The following is a 16,838-nucleotide window of genomic DNA, read 5'->3' on the forward strand; positions in this document are numbered from 1 at the left end:
GTAAAAGTTTTTTTTTACATACTTAATCTATTCTTTTCTCTGCGCTTTAGTAATAGACGTATATTTCAAAAGAGTTTTTAGCTCACTCATCGTGTTTTAGATTACCAACTGAAGAAGTTTTGGAAATACATTCAACAGCTTTGGGTAACGGAGCGTGGACGACAGGTAATATTTAAAAGATGTCTTTTATGTACTTTGGCTTTGTTATTTATTATTTATTGCTTATTTAGATGGTACATTATATATTCTAAAAAGTACAAAATGACCATCAAAACTGTATACAACAGTTTGTCTGTTGGATCCGATTTTTTTAACTATTAGGTATTAACTATAGCTATTAAGTTTACAATTACATGTAGTCTTAGTATATAGATAATTTTATTATTATTTCTAAATATAATATAATAGTATTATATAATGTTATGTATATAAGTAGTATTAGAAGGTTAATATTAAGTACGTAAATATGAAAGTCGAAAGTGAGATACTAGTATAGATATAGAATAGCTAAAGTAAGAAAAGTAGTCGGTAGGTAGGTAGTAGTAGTAGTTAGTAGGATATGTAATACAATATAGAGTTAAGGCAGTGTACTGAGTAGGTATTGTTTTAGATTTTTCTTAAATTTATTTTTCCTATTTTTGTCTCTGATTTTGTTGTTGACCATCTTCACTTGATAGTTTCTAATTTTACAACAAATCATCACAGTTGCCAATCTTATTGTCTCAAACACCGTATGTACGTCGCTGTGACCTGATGTCAGCGATGTTTGGTCATCACTTGAGGAGTTGCTACATCTTCGCCGACACTGGAGAAGCGTTTCTAAGACAACTGACTGTCGCTCTTGACTATACTATTTTCTTCCCTGGTTAGTTATTGAGCAATTCTTATTTTTATATTTATTGGTTTTAATTTTGTACTTTTAGTGACCTACGATTTTTCCGATCCAAAATTGATTATTGGAAGCTCCGTGGAGAAAATAATTCACGTACAGATTTTCTTTTTTTCCTAGACTAGATAGAGAACTATCGATACAACTGGAAGTTTGTAAAACAAATTGTACTAAAGGAACAGTCAAACTCACTTCTTCGAACTTTCACGTTTGAAAATCAAAACTAACATAGATCCGGTAGTAGATCTAGAATTCTCTATGCAGCTAGTTTAAAAGTTTCAGAGATAAAAGTCAACTTTGTCAAAGGAATTGATTCTACCCACTCAAGCGTCCGAGGTGATAACAGTCACCAAAAAAAATCTTGCCTTAAGCGTCCGTGGTGACTACAGTATCCGAACGACATCGTTCAGTTTAAACGTGTACAGCGCTATAGCCAGGTGGTATTAATATAGTTGATTGATACTAGATGGCGCGTTATTAAATTTGTCATCCGTGAGTTGTGATTTTTTCTGTCCAATGGCAACATTAAATTTATAAAAAAATATATTGAAGTGACAGTTCGTCGTTTTTGACAAGTGACTTTTTTGTGTGTGGAGCTCTTGACAAAAGTGTGGTAAGTTTCTTGTTTTATACCTTATTTAGATTGTTATTTTATATCAAAATAAACGTGAAGAAATTTCCTTTACGAAATATGTATTATTACGACAATTTCAAAACGTTTACATAGTATAGTTTAGTTGGAAAAGTTATACGATCACTACACGATCATCGTTTGATACTTTTCTATTGTTTACAGTGTATTCTAATTGGTTATTTTTGTTAAATAAATGCAAAATATACGAGTATCGTTCAATATTAGCACGTTAATGGCCATTTACAAACGAAATACATTGAGATCGGGTCTATAATGATCAAAATGTTAAGACGTTATTCATGATTTTAGTGTTGGTGCGCAGACTCTCCCGTAAATAATGGTTTATCCACACGGAGCGTTTTATGATCAATTTGGGAATGTTTTGTGGTTTGTAAAAAATGTGGCTTTACTGAGCTTAGGCCCTTGCGCATTATAATGTTTGTTTACTGTTTTTTTTTTTCAGTTTTACAGTGTATTTATTTTACTGTAATACCAATAACCGCTTTCTTTTTTTCTATTTAACATAAAAAATATATATATATTTAGCAATAAAAAAGGATATGTAATAAAATTATATAAAAGTAAAAGTTTAATTACAAAATTTAATAAACAAATTTCATTAAAACAACCTCGTCGTGTGAACTCGCTATTAGCCGGGCGGCCATCTTGCCACATTTTTACGTCGCCCGAAGCCCAGTGACCGCTTGAGAAACACTTAACTTTGTTTATTTTTTCATGACAGAAAACTAAATATTTATATTAAGATATTGGTATCATTTTAAAGAGTATATCCTGTACTAATATAATAAAAAAACATTGTTACCAGTAACCACTATATTTTTCTTATAAAACTCTGAATAAAAAAAATATACGATATTTTCTTTGATATCCTCAACTTTATACTTTATTATCATCCTATAATATTAATTAAGGTAATTTACTTTTAATCAAATAAAATTTTACGTTCTTTTAGCTTTCCGTGAGTATTTTTTATTCGAATCTAGCTATTGTAGTTTTTCAGTAGTAATCGTTTTTGTTGAAAGAGTCTCGCTTGGTCGTAAAAAAGCAATTGACATTTCATGCGCGGACAGGTGGGCCGAGAATCACCGCGCGGCTTGGACGCTTGAGTGGCTACATAGAATTATTGATAAAACGCTTATTACTTGATATGCGGATATTAACATAAAGATTCATTCTGACCTTTTTCTGTTATATCCTTTAATATACTTTCATAAAAACCCACTTTTTATCCTTATTTTACATTTGTTTTATATACCTTACTCCTGACTGACTTCTTTTTATCTTATATACCTACTTGACTATATATCTTACATACTGATGAAACCGATGCTATATCACCAACCACATAATCTTCAGGTAACTACATAGTAGTGGCTGGCGACAGCGAAGCTCGCATGTACTGGGTGGCATCAGGGTCGGTGTCAGTCGTATCAGTCCGGGCCGACCTTACTGAGATCACCCATGAGCTGCTCGGGACAGGAGACGTGTTCGGCATACTGCAGGGCATGAACCGAGGCATCTCTCACTGCTTCTCGTATAGAGCTGAGACCAAGGTACAGAAGAAACCATGTAGAAACTGATTGACGTATTAACCGAGATCATCCTGAAAAATCAAACTGGTCGGTCGGGATATGTCCGGCATATATTATACAGTGGACTACCAAAATCAAAATTCTCTACGTACTTCTGACGATACTCTGTACCTTATACTACAATACATAAGACTATGATCCAATGGTAAAGATAAAATCCAATTCTTGTTAACAAAGCGTGAAATCCTAAAAATTAGTAGTGTCCCTTTGCTTATTTTAGGTACGCATTTTTCACTTCGAAAACTGGAACTTTTTTACGATTTTAAATCTAAATCATTATGAAAAAAAAATCTTACCAATATTTTATAGTTAGGTACTTATTGTTTTTTCAATCTTTTCCTCTTCACAGGTAAGCATTTTAACGCTAAGCATGGATTCGTGGATCGACATTTTACGATTTTTCCCTGAAGCGAAGAAAATGATACTGGAAAGATCGGAAGTTTTATTTACACAGATAACTTAAAATATCGTATTTTAGTACAGATATTCGAAATGTTTTTCGAATTATGATGGCATATTCATGCAATTCCATTATGTTTACTATACAAATAAAAATGTACGTAGGATGTAGTTTTTACTTGAAAACCTTACCCTAAACGAGTTGTTTCATGGGCTCAGAGTATGTATACCTAGCGGAAAGTGTTAGAAAATTCCCGAAAGTTGTAACCAAACACACAAACGACATAAGCACATTAAACTATTGTACACTGACACACATAAAGGCACTTCATTCTAGATTGGAAGCCACTTTAAGCCGCTTACGACAGTTTCGATATTCGTACCTTTGAAATGATGAGAGAGCCCAATGGAATCGAATCGAAACTGTACACGCGCCAACAAAAGTGAACTGTGTATCGAAATTTATTTTTGAATAAAAAAATTTTATACAATACGCTGGCGGCCTTAAATTTTATTCCTTCAATTTTTGGAAGCAAAATGTATTTTTCGCTGTTGATGTAAAACAGTGACAGAGAAGGGATTAGCCATTATTTATTACGATAATTTAACTGGAAATGCCTGGGGGGAAAGCGCAGGACGGCGAGCAGCGACGCATTTTAAAGGCTTGCATATCTAGGTATATATTTTACCATATCAAATATACACCAATTTCCTGCTAGAGAACTGTGTGTAATGTTATATTAATTTTAATGTAGTATTTATTATTTATGCTGTCTGTTTTGTTATTGCTTTTTAACGAATTTGCTGAAAAATCTTTAATTATGAGTTTTTTGTCGTGTATTTTTATACTAAACTCCATGCCTGGAAGCTTCGAATACCAATCTTCAATCTTCGAATGTCAATAAATATTTGATAGACAGGTTGAATGTTATGTAGAAACCTACAATATGTCGGACTGATCAGGGTAGACAAGACAAAGGCAATCTAGACTATTGAGTTCAATAAAATGTAGGTATTCAGCCTTTAGCAATTTCGTATTTGGAGAACAGAATTATCTCTGCGTAGAATTATTAGAAACATAAATAATAAAGCCGTCTAATGAGTTTTGTAATCTAGTGTACCCCTTGCCAAAGTCATAATATTATTAATGTTGAGCAAACGAGTGTTGTCGCTAGCGGTGTTTGCTTTATACAAATTTGTTCACGAGCTGAGCAATAATTAGAATATGAAATATGAGGGAGCAGAACCTACATAAGTGTACTGTGTAGCTTTCAAATTACAGATACGCATGCTATTAAAACAATCTTAATTGGTTGAGCATCAACTATTCATATTATACGTATTTGGGGAGTTCCAGAGACTTCCGTGTTACTATTGATCATTTTAATTTACCTAGTTGTAGGTACCTATATCACGTTCCTAAAGTGTCTCCAGTTTCAAGGAAGGAGCGGACATAAATTAAGAGCAGCGAAATTTTAGCTGCTTGTTAAGCACAAAATTTCCGATGAACTTTAAAACATATTGCTGTGCCCCGGCGCTGCTCGTAGAAGTTCCAACAATACCATCTGTATTTGACACATTCCACTGACTAATGTTACAATTCTGCAAAGTTAACAACGCAAGAAATTAAATACAATATGCACTCATTTACATAATTTGAAATAAACGCGTTTTGTGTAGTCAATAAGTCGATATAATGGCCTATTAAGAAGTTGGAATTGTTCGTTTAATTGGGTCTGCTTTGTGAATTTTACGACGCAAAGCCGACAGAGTTTTGTAAATATTAAATATTCCGGGACGAGAGGACCGCGCGTGCCGTTTGGCGTGCGCAATGAAAAATCAGATTTTCATATATTGAGGTGGGTGCCCAAATGGAGGCAATATCGAAGTGCTGATTTGTCGCTCCGCTGGATATTGGTCTGGCGTTGATTCAAATCGGTGCGAATGTGGAGACGAGGTAAATTGGCTCGGTTTAATTCCCGGAACAACATAAATAGCTACATCGGTTTTATCGGAAAACTACTCTCAAAATGAAATCTTACTTTTTCATTTAAAAATAAGACATTTAGCAAGTAGATGTACAATTTTACAAACACAAACTAAAGCTTTAATTTGTCGCTTGTAAAGCACCCACGACGCTGAAGTAATTTCTAGCACGACAACAAGATTTTTCATAGTGCAAAGAATTTCATATTACTGTCGTGTTTATCGTTACTTTTTGCGTCATTTGCAACAACAGATGACATTGAGGCATGTGGAAGATTAATCTGGGAGGTGTAGGGGACCAGCGGGGGCTGCGGAGACGAGGCGTGGGGGGAAGGGTGCAGATGTCCGCGTTATTTAGTTGAGCATTACATCAAGCTCTTGCGACGCTCTCCGTTCTTTACTCAAATTAAATCAACGTTCATTCAAGTGGCTCGTCGCAATCGTTACTCATTATACTTGTCGGTTACGGAATCACATTGCACAATTCTCTCCCTTTAAAAAAAGAATGAAAGGAAAACGATTCTGAGTTATTGTTATAGCTATTATTAGGTACCTCGTAGCCGGCGCGTTATTACTTCCATTCTACAAAGTTTGAAAAGCCTCGAAAGAAAGGACGATCAAACGTCGCCCTCGTCCCTGGCAAGGTATCAATTTAATCATAAGGAGTTACGAGCTTCATGGCTATATTTATGTCGCTCCATCTCAAGCGAAATCCATTCGGGTTGAAATTAAATTAAGGGCAGATTGAAATAACCTGCCAAAGATGCCGATGGAATACCGACTTAGCTTAAGAGTTTTGAATTTATGTTCGTTTCGAACAAAAAAGTTAATGCCTCCGTTAAGTTGATGTCATATTTCCACAAAAAAATACCTATCTTAGCTCCTACTTTAAAATTCAACGTATATTGGTTAAAATAATATTTATGACATTTATTTAAAAGAGATTTAGGTATGTATGTATGTGACGTCTCGATATTTTTGAACATCGACTGACTATTTATGGAAACATTTAGTTGAATAAAATTTAGGTGACTAATTCCGTAAATTTTCAGCGTAAAATGTGTCAGTGGAACATTTGAAACAATTTCTGGCGGTAGGTATAATGCTCAATGGAAGTAGAATGAAGTTAGATAGATACAAATAAGCCCAACTTGAATAGAGCACGCGCCGCGATACCTTTACGGGTACAATGTGCTTTTTGTAGCTTTCATGTACACGATTATTTCTATGTAAATGCTGATTCAAAACTACAATCATAATTTTGTGGATATAATTGAAGTTTTCCGCATAAAGATGTATTTTTAAATGATCAGAAATGAACAAATATTTGGAACGGTAGGTAACGTAAAATCTTTGTGTACACAAATATTTATCATGGCTTTTTAAACCTCATCATATTCATGATAAATCTGACGCCAACATAACTTACCCATTTAACGAAGTTTGCAGTCAAAACGGTTATACAGAGAAAGCTAAGCTGTGACAAACCCAACACACAAACAAACTACTTACATGAATATATCCAAAAAATCAAAATGCCTTTAGTGGTCCTTCATGATTGCTTGAGCAGATACGTCAAGTCCACTTATAGTTAAGTGGAGGAGACACCGAGGGCACTTAATTAAGTGCCCGTAGAAGCCGGGGGGCATCGTGAAATTGCACGTAAACCCCACTCATATAGAGGGGATACTTTACTTAGAGCCTTATTATTTTTCTTATATACTTACAAAGCCTTTTCGGTAATGAAATCGACTTTTTGTAAAAATGCAATGTTGATGTTACGAGGGCCAAAGTACGATTTTGAAACTTGATTTTTTGCCTATCACGATTTTTCGAGCGGCAGTATTACTTAGTATAAAAACTATTACAAATGTTCCTGAAAGAAGCAAAGCTTTACTAGTTATTACTTCTCTGTTCAATTCCTAGAACGTGCAAGGTTTTTTTTTATACCATTTCTAGTAAAAAGAAATTACAGCCTTCTTGGATCTGTTTAACTTTGGTAATATAGTAAACTAGTGGAAATGCGCTCTACTTGAGAAAAAGTGCCCAACATGCTTACGTCTTATTTACAACGTACAGCAGCAAAACGATCGATAGTCCCGACCTGACATTCCGTAAATTATGTCCTATTATGCAGGGAAAGATGAATCGCTTGGCGCTAACTTCGACAGCGCAGCGACAAGTTGACCCGCTGTTGTTACTGAAGTTCCATGTTTTCAGTAATACTGCAAAACTAATACTTTACCACTATTACGGTTTTCTTAAGGACATTTTGTTTAATACAAATTAATAGGAGAAAAGTTATTGTTCCATTAAGCAGATTTCAGCATCGTGATAAGATATTCTTAGCGCAATTATGATTAATCTAGATTATGTAATTGATTTGCGCATAACAACAATTAATATTAGCATCGACCACAATAATAGTTCACCAAACACAACATATTATTATGCGAAATATTTATTTAATACTCATTCTACGTGAACGCGGTTACAGTCTCACTCCATTATCGTAAATATTAACCTCTGCGGGTTTAATGTGTGCTGAAATACAGAACAAATACAAACTGAAGTTAATCTAGGCTTTATTTTTAAACCTGCGATAGCTTTCACGGTCTTTATTCTTAAGGGATCAGCAGAGGTTGGAGTGTAGCCAGCACGATGTTATTCGGTGTCAATTGATCTCATGCATCAATAACATTGGCACACAAGCTGTGGGATGCAGTCAGATATACACGGAAGATCTATGAAGATTGTGTTCGTTTTAGAAATAAATAAGTATTTACATGAAGTATTTTTGAAAAATAATCGAATATATTACATAAATAAGAGCAGAAATTATAAAGCATTATTGGCATTATATTACGATAATCTTTCGAATGTTTGATCTGTCTTATAAAATGTAGTTGCGTTTCAGTATTCTACCGTAGGTATCTTAAAACTTTAGAAAACTTCACCTCGACTACCTGTAGAAGAATCATGTTCATCCGTAAAGTACGATATTATCTCATAGTAGAAATACTCGTTAAAATCGTGAAGTCGGTTCGCTAATTAAGCGGTGTTGGAGTGGAAGTGAGCCCGCATCCTCCAATACAACAGTTTACAACTCCCTGGCTAATGCACTTCTTGTTCAGTAGTCGGGTGCGCTCACTTGTACCCGTTGTTGTAGCTTGCTGGTGGAATATAGGAATCTAGTAATTATTTCTTTGTGGGAAATATTAGACCTTTTAAAAAAGAACTAGGGAAAACTTTGTGTCTACCATCATTATCATTCTTTTCTTGATGAGAATTACTACATGTATCAGCACTTTTTATTATAACATAAGACGATTTCTGCTGTTCCTTAGAGTCCCGAGAGAGTCCCGTAACAGGATAAAATAACTCTGTTCTATAGGTAAAATAGGCAGATGGTTCAGCAGATCCATACAACGTAATAATCAAACAAAAAATTATATATTTTAACTATTAGGTAAAGGACCGCAATTAATGACTTAGAAATATGATTAGAACCTTTTTACGCAAACGTGAGTTTAAGCAAAAAATTTTTTTACAATAATGAAAGTTCTTTATCCCACCCAAAACTAAAATGTGAAAGACTGCCAAGTTCGATAATATGGGAAAGCTTCGCCTATAAAAGAAGTGAGATCTGAATAAGTACCAAGTTCCATACACATACCTCAGTTAAAAATAGTTGCTTTTTAATGATGTTACTTGGCAAGTTTTCATACACCGTTATAAACCTACTAAACGCAATGAATCAAGTATTTAATTTTCTATTAAAACTTCAGATTTTTACTTTACTTTGACTAAATACAAATCTTTGTACCATTCGAAGATATATTATATAAATATAGATAAATTTAGTAGTTTTAGTTCCTTAGGGGTATAAATTTACACCGGGTATAAAACACCTTCATTATTTTGAAACCGACTCACACTTGGCCATTTTCAGATTTTTCCCTTTACCTTGACATAAAGACCTACCTCCATGCCAAATTTCAAGTCAATACGACCATTGGAAGTGGTCTAGGTTTTTGATGAGTGAGTCAGTGAATCAGTCAGTCAGTGAGTGTATAGTAAAAATAGCTATTTTCTGACGTCAATATCTCAAGACCTACAATAGGTATATTAATGAAATTTTGTATTTTAGATAAGTGAGGGGGTCTCAACAGATACTAGAAATTTGATATGCATAAATAAAATAGATTTTGAGTTACAGGGGGGTCGAATTTGGCCCGAAATGGTTCGTGTAATATAACCCACGGCCGGTGTGTCGCTTTTTTTGCTCGAACTTGGCGGACACACTGCCGTGTGTCTAGATTTACATAGATATTAACATATTTACAATACATATCAAAAACTATCCTAGTAAAACAAACCAAAAAAAAAACACTACCTATAACTAAAAAGCGTAACTTAATTAGGTAATTGAAAAAACCTCCGAATGTACAAAATACCTTATAGTCGGGAAATTTCCTAAGAACGTGAAGTTTTAATTTATTTATTTTCTCTGAAGAGTTATCATGAGGTTTCATACGTATATATGCAAGTAAATAATTATTATGATGAAATACATTTCTTCAGTGGGCGAGCCTGCTGTAGTCAACAGTGCATAAATCCTGACTTCGAGCTATTACCGAGAAATTCCTGATGGAAAAATCCAATAACAATATTTGTATTTATGTCCATATTCTGAGGAAGTTAATATAATTTAAGAGCTTTATTGACAGTGACATCCTATAAGGGCGAGTAAAAATGGCACATTATTTTTATCACAGCTAATCGACGATTGGAAGAAAAATAATAAATATTATTTAGAAAACAATTGAAATTGTTAACTCTTTGTAAGAAGAAAACAAAAAGAGCTGCATTATCCAGTAGTATGCGATTTATTAAACCATGCACCAACCATTATAGGTTTAAGTTGGTAGAAAAAATTAAGTTTTTATATAAATAAATATTTGTGACCTCCTCAGACATTTAAAACTGACTGTGCTACTTTAGTTAATGTAGCAACAGAGACTAAAATACAACTTATTTGTAATGTGGTTAAATGGTAGCTATGTATTTCTATGAAACCCTATTAATTGTTGCATTGAGCTCATTTGCTCTAATATTAGATTTCAATTATAATTACCTACATTTCCATTAATAATCCTTACATTATTACCAGTTTAATTCAATTTTGCGGTTTGTGGTAACCAGCACTATTTACTACCCTTTTTGTTTATCTGTTCTATTTAGATTTAATATATTTACCTTAAATCCAAAAGATACTTAGGGTTTTTGTCTGTATATCTAATACATCTCATAACAGGACAGATTTTCGATTTTAAGTAAGCAATACTGAGAGGGTCTAGCTAGAAGGTAAAATTAATTATGTAGGTATTCTACTTGAGGACTTAAAGGAACACTTTTACAATACTTACCTCTTTTCATATAAGCTAACATAGATATGTAAGCAAATGCAGATGCAGGCTCATTCAGAAAGAGTACCATTGCAGCAATAGTAACGTTCGAGTTAGTTCAAATTGACAGACTAAAGTAGTACCATTACATTCTAAAATTCATAACGCTAGTCATTTAGGATTACCCAGAAATGGTCGTGTGTGGACGCTAGATAGCATTGCGACATTTATGAAATTGTGCTGTGGCAGTCGTTCACAAAGATATACATTATTCAGGGTTCGCGCTAACGCTCGACTCTTCGCATTAAACCCGTTGACTTTTGTACGGCAGTTCTGAACTTTATTTTTGTGACATGGTTTAATTATCACTGCGTCTCTGTATGTCGGTATGAGTTTTGCTTTTAGAATGTTAGTTATGCATTTTGCATGAATTGAAAAGTTTTATTTGCTAAGATGGCAGTTTTTTAAATTTCGAAATAATTGTGGTACGGTTCAAATATTAACCCGGAATGCACTTCCTGAACGGCATGCGGCAGGATGCCGTTCAGGATACCTAAAGCTGGATGGGATCTTCCAAAATAGTTTTAACTATTCTTCCTAATTTCATTAAGTAGAAGGGCCAAAAGCACTAGCAGCAGGTTTCAACATTTATACTGAAAAATTATTTTTTTACACGATATTTAGTAAATAATACATATTTCGTTCCTCGAGTGTTGCACCATTCAGTATTTCACTTCTATAAACTTTTTAAGTTACCTTGAGACAGTGTTATTTCGTAACTTATTTACCAGCGCCGGCATAAAAACTATGAATTTTTAATGGAGTTACGAACAACGATATGCTAAGTTCCTCATATTTATTCAAATTGCTGTGTTTTTTGTAATTACGCTTTGTGCTAGGTAAATCCACGCCGGTGTTAATGGCTGAGACGGGGATTTGTGAATGTAAGGCGAAAAGTTCCCTCTATGCACGGAAATCATAATTAAACGGATTTTCTTAACACGGACTTGTTTATAATACTATTTTTCTCCTGCTATTTCTGCAGAAACCCATTAAAATTTTTGATCTTAGAAAAAAGTTTGTTGTGAAGGTTTGAAAATTCTAGGTGGGTGAGTTCTACAGGTACCAACATATCTAATTAATCTAAATAAACCTAAGATTAACAAACCTCAATTACCCCTTGTTAAAACCCAGCTTTATGAGAAAGAATACTCTTGGAAGATTTTTTATAACAGTAAGTAGTAGGTTTGAGAAGCTAGTCCTAACTAAATATGTACACTTTTTCCAGGAGGGACCTATTATAATTGCCGAGATTTCTAGACATTTGTCAGTTGATTCGGTTTGTATTCTTAAATTAAAGTTGCGAGGTATTTCCTTGCTCACGAATGTTGCAATTCGTTTAACTGGAAAACGCAACTATTTTGTTTACATTTGGAGACATACGTAGCTACTTGAAACTTATACTTTAATTAAAATAGTGCTCTCTTCGTTCTTGAAATTTCTGTACAATGCCGTTTAAAAACGGTACCTTATAAGAACCATATTCAATCAAAGCAATTTTTAGGAGTTGTTTAGATCAAAAATATCGAAGTAATTTGTCAAATAACAACCATAGTGTAAGTATTTGTTTTAGTAAATGTGAGTCCACTATATTCTTAAGCTATGTTTAAGCCAGTTAACTAACATTAAATTAAACTCAAAGCCTAAACTTTTTTGGGCAGAGTACCTGTGTCCCTCACAAAAGGTCATCGTACGTAACGCAAGCTTAGTGCGGCTTAAGTTCCACTTTCTGAAATTAACAGTTTGTCCACAAACCGCTTATTTGTGTAACAGAGAGTTCTCCATCACGGGCCACGCATATTCACAGTACAAAGTATAAACATGAAGTGTTGTCACCCTTTTTGGATGGACTCCTGAATTATTAATATTACACTTAACCGGAATTTGTTACAGCCTGTGGCTTAACAACTTTTGGGTGAAATAAAAATATGTTTCCGTGAAATGGTGGCGGTGAAACGAGTCTTTTAATTATGAGTTTTTGATGACCAAAGGATTATCATACGATATTCAGAGTGGACAGGGCCGTGTGGTCTTTATAAAGGTTGCGGTGAAAGCTATTATTCAAAGAGATTTGTATGTTTAATTACTTTGCTTTTATTGCTAGTTCAAGTCCGTGTAGTATTTATTCGAAAAAATACATACAAATATTAATAAAATACATACAAATATTAATAAAATAAAGCTTAACTACTACCTGTATATAATGTATAGGTACCTACCTGAATATAAAATATGGACATTAACTGCGCATTAAGAATGCGATTCCACGTAGGTATATTAAGTAACTAGCCGTTTTCCCGCGGTTTCACCCGCGTCCCGTGGTAACTACTGCCCGTACCGGGATAAAATATAGCCTATGTTACTCGTGGATAATGTAGCTTTCGAATGGTGAAAGAATTTTTAAAATCGGTCCAGTAGTTTTTGAGCCTATTCATTACAACCAAACAAACAAAGTTTTCCTCTTTATAATATTAGTATAGATTAAAACTTGTCACATTTGTTTGAATAATTATATCTGATGAGTTATTAAAATATGCAGAAGAACGTCGAGATCCTTAATGAAAGTAATGCCATTAAGTTAATGCGTTTCACGCCGATATAAATTGCACCGTTTAATCAACCTGAAATGTTTACACTTACCTACATTTATATAAAGTGACAGGAAACAATACCTACATTATGTACCTATATAATTAATTTAATGAAGGTGTATGTACATCATACATACATTTCGATTTTTGCAAAAAACATCAATTTTAAATGACATTTCAATCTAAGAATTTAATTTCCCTGAAATCCATAAAGCCACTTGTCATCCGGTATTACTTTGGGAGATAAAATCGAAAAATCCCTTTTACGACTTCCAATAACGAATGGAGAAATTCGGTGCTATAGGAACGCGCACGACATAAATCATGTTGGGGCTCGATATTTTATAGGTTTTAATTTTGGCATTTTATGTTGTGATAACATCTGCGGACGTAATGGGCGTACCAGCCGCGGGCTCTTTACGAGGTCCGGTTTATGACGCGGCTTCTGATCCCCTCGTTACAAACTAAACCGACATATTTTTTCAACTGATCCACGACATTATTAACTGCTTAATTGAATGTTGGTTGTGCTATAGGCAATGATAAATACATATAAAGGCTTAACATTAAGTTGGCTTCAGATAGATTTGTGCAGGTTAACTGAAACTCTTAATTCAGCTAGATGATCGTAAAAAATCTTTCCTAGCGAACCTAATAAAATGAGACTGAAACAATCTCGGTGGAAGGCAACATTATTTGCGTTGCGACTGGACAAAATATTTCATCAAAATGCAAAACAGCACAATTTCCCTGCAGCGAGCCGCGCGTTGGAGAAAGAACAGAATTAACTGGACGTTGGAAAACAGATAACTTAATTTGCATAACTCGTTCACACGGGGCATCGCCAGATAACCTAATTTGAGCTGACGGGTTAAAACGAGCGGAAAAAGTCTGGCAAAATGTTGGTCTTTTCACGTCAATTATGTATTAGAGCAAGCTATTGGCCGCTATTAGGGGTTCCTTTTTTCGGTTCCGTTAGTAAATTGGTTCTCCGTACTCCGTTATATCGGATTAACTGTTTATTGTGTTATGGTTTAATTGCTGTGCAGACTACATTAACAGTTTGTTTTTGTTATTGGATTTTTATTACCCGACTGCCAAAGAAGGAGGGTAATGTTTTTCGAGTGTATGTAAGTATGTATGTATGTCTGTTCCTTTGTGACCTCCTGTAGCCTAAACGGCTTGATGGATTTTGATGTATGAGGTATCGTTAGATTTGTCTTGATTACGGGAGTGTCATAGGATACATTTTATCCTAAAAGTCCCACGGGATATTTTTTCTAAATTTCCCTTTAAAAAAATATGTATGCGGTATCATTAGATTCATTTCAATCACGGGAGTAATAATTAATATAGGATACGTTTTTTCTCAAAATTCCCACAGGAACATGTTAATTCTGCGTCAACGCAAAGCAACTCATGCGTTAGCAAGCAAAAAGATAGGGCGTGGCCTGGCATGCGGCGCGCGGCGCGGTGCGGAGGGGGATATGCTCGAGTATACAGCCCGAATGCGGGCACACGCATAAGGGCACACGTCGTTGACGGTCTTCAGCAGTAATGACTCACCTAATTCTTTTTCTTCTTCACTACCAACAGTCCAGATTGGCGGTAAATTTATGTTGCGGAGTAACATCACTCGTAATCTAAAGCCAAATGTCGTCGAAATAATTTAAAATGGTACTTACATATACATAGTCTTCTACATCTACAACATTTTCGTTAAATAAAAACAGCTAAAAAGTTATAAATAAAAGAATTATTATTAAAAAAACAAAATACCCGACTGCACACTAAAAAAAGAGTAAAACAAGCCCCACAATAATATTTAATTTATAAATATTGATGGAAAGCATCGCAGGCGGGGACCACCTTGACCGCCACCAACGAAAATTCTGCTAAATGGTGCACAACCGAAATGACTATAAATAAGCCTCTGTTGGTCCCCGTCTGCGATGCTTTCCATCAATATTTATAAATTAAATATTATTGTGGGGCTTGTTTTACTCTTTTTTTAGTGTGCAGTCGGGTATTTTTTCGATATACGCATTCCAATGGGTCTTTTGAAGCACTTGGTATTTTGTGTAAAACAAAATTTTCACACAATTACATAATAGTTGAATTAATAACAGTGACATGCACGTTGTAATAATAGATAGAGTTTGAAATTTCATTCACCGAACTGCGACAAATGTTGTGACGTTCATTCATGATGACATTTGAATAATTTAAAGTATGCGATATAGCAGATTATAGTTCTACCACTAAGCGTAGTCATTAAAAACAAAGAGTAAAATATAATCTTCATTTAAAAAAATATATAAAGTTATTCATCCAACATCAGAACCGGATCTATTGTTGCCTACTAACAGTTATACGTTTCTTATTTTTCATTGAAACACGTGGAGCGAACAGTTACCATTAAAAGGTCCGACGTTTGCCCCCCGAGAGCTCTTTCATCGCACCGTGTGTGAACCTGAAGCTACGAACCAATCAAAATAACAACAACACCTAGCTTTTGTAAGAAAAATAATGCACAACGTTGAAGTTTCATAAAAACAAAAGTTGGTAAAACATTTTTGAGGTAAGTTGAGTACAGTTATGTTGAATTGTATTTATGAGTAATATTTTACTAGCTAACCTTTTCTACTCTCAAAATATAATATTAAATTAAATTTTGTTAATGTAGTTACGACTGTAATAAAAGAACAGCCATCCTAATCCTTTCAAAAAGGTTTAATTAACTCAACAAGTTTAGGTACCTGTTGCTGCAAAGATTTTGTATATAAAGTTATCCCCAAATTGTTTGTAGGCATCCAATTATTTCGCATTTCATTACTGGCACCTCTGTCCTTTCGCAGCTCTGAAACACATGTGTAAACAAGTCCCGGTCTCTTGTGTGAGTGGCGCGACACCTGAAGATATCCGGCTGACTTGTTTGTCGCTCATTCATTCACTTCAGATGGCATACAGATAGCGTCGTTGGCGGCTAGATTGAATTGCTCTTTCATATCGCTACGACTTTTCGGTAAGGGAGAATGATGAGGCTGAGATTTGCATGTGTGAAAAAATTTTAATAAAATATATAAAGATTGAACTGTAACTGTTTATCTATCCGAATATGCAAGTTCCGTCCCAATTATTTTATTACTCTCCTAATGTCTTATTGCAATTCACTCAGACTTAGGTAACTTTACCTTTGAGTTTGAGTGTACCTCGCGGAGCACCCATTGTGGGCTTTTAAATTTCGCATCCACTCAC

The 16,838-nt window shown here is 34.5% G+C and overlaps 1 protein-coding gene across 1 annotated transcript in view; it reads left to right on the plus strand.

Moving 5' to 3' along the window:
- The window catches only part of LOC124633497, a 36,820-nt gene extending 33,118 nt beyond the window's left edge, over window positions 1-3,702 (plus strand). Inside the window, exons 41-44 of the mRNA XM_047168737.1 lie at window positions 101-165; window positions 706-865; window positions 2,901-3,097; window positions 3,486-3,702. Coding sequence (XP_047024693.1) covers window positions 101-165; window positions 706-865; window positions 2,901-3,097; window positions 3,486-3,599 — 536 coding nt within the window. The 3' untranslated portion in view covers window positions 3,600-3,702. The remainder of the gene's footprint in view (window positions 1-100; window positions 166-705; window positions 866-2,900; window positions 3,098-3,485) is intronic.
- The last annotated feature ends 13,136 nt before the right edge of the window (window positions 3,703-16,838 follow it).

This window comes from Helicoverpa zea, chromosome 9 (assembly GCF_022581195.2).
Source record: "Helicoverpa zea isolate HzStark_Cry1AcR chromosome 9, ilHelZeax1.1, whole genome shotgun sequence".
Taxonomy (NCBI): Eukaryota; Metazoa; Arthropoda; class Insecta; order Lepidoptera; family Noctuidae; genus Helicoverpa; species Helicoverpa zea.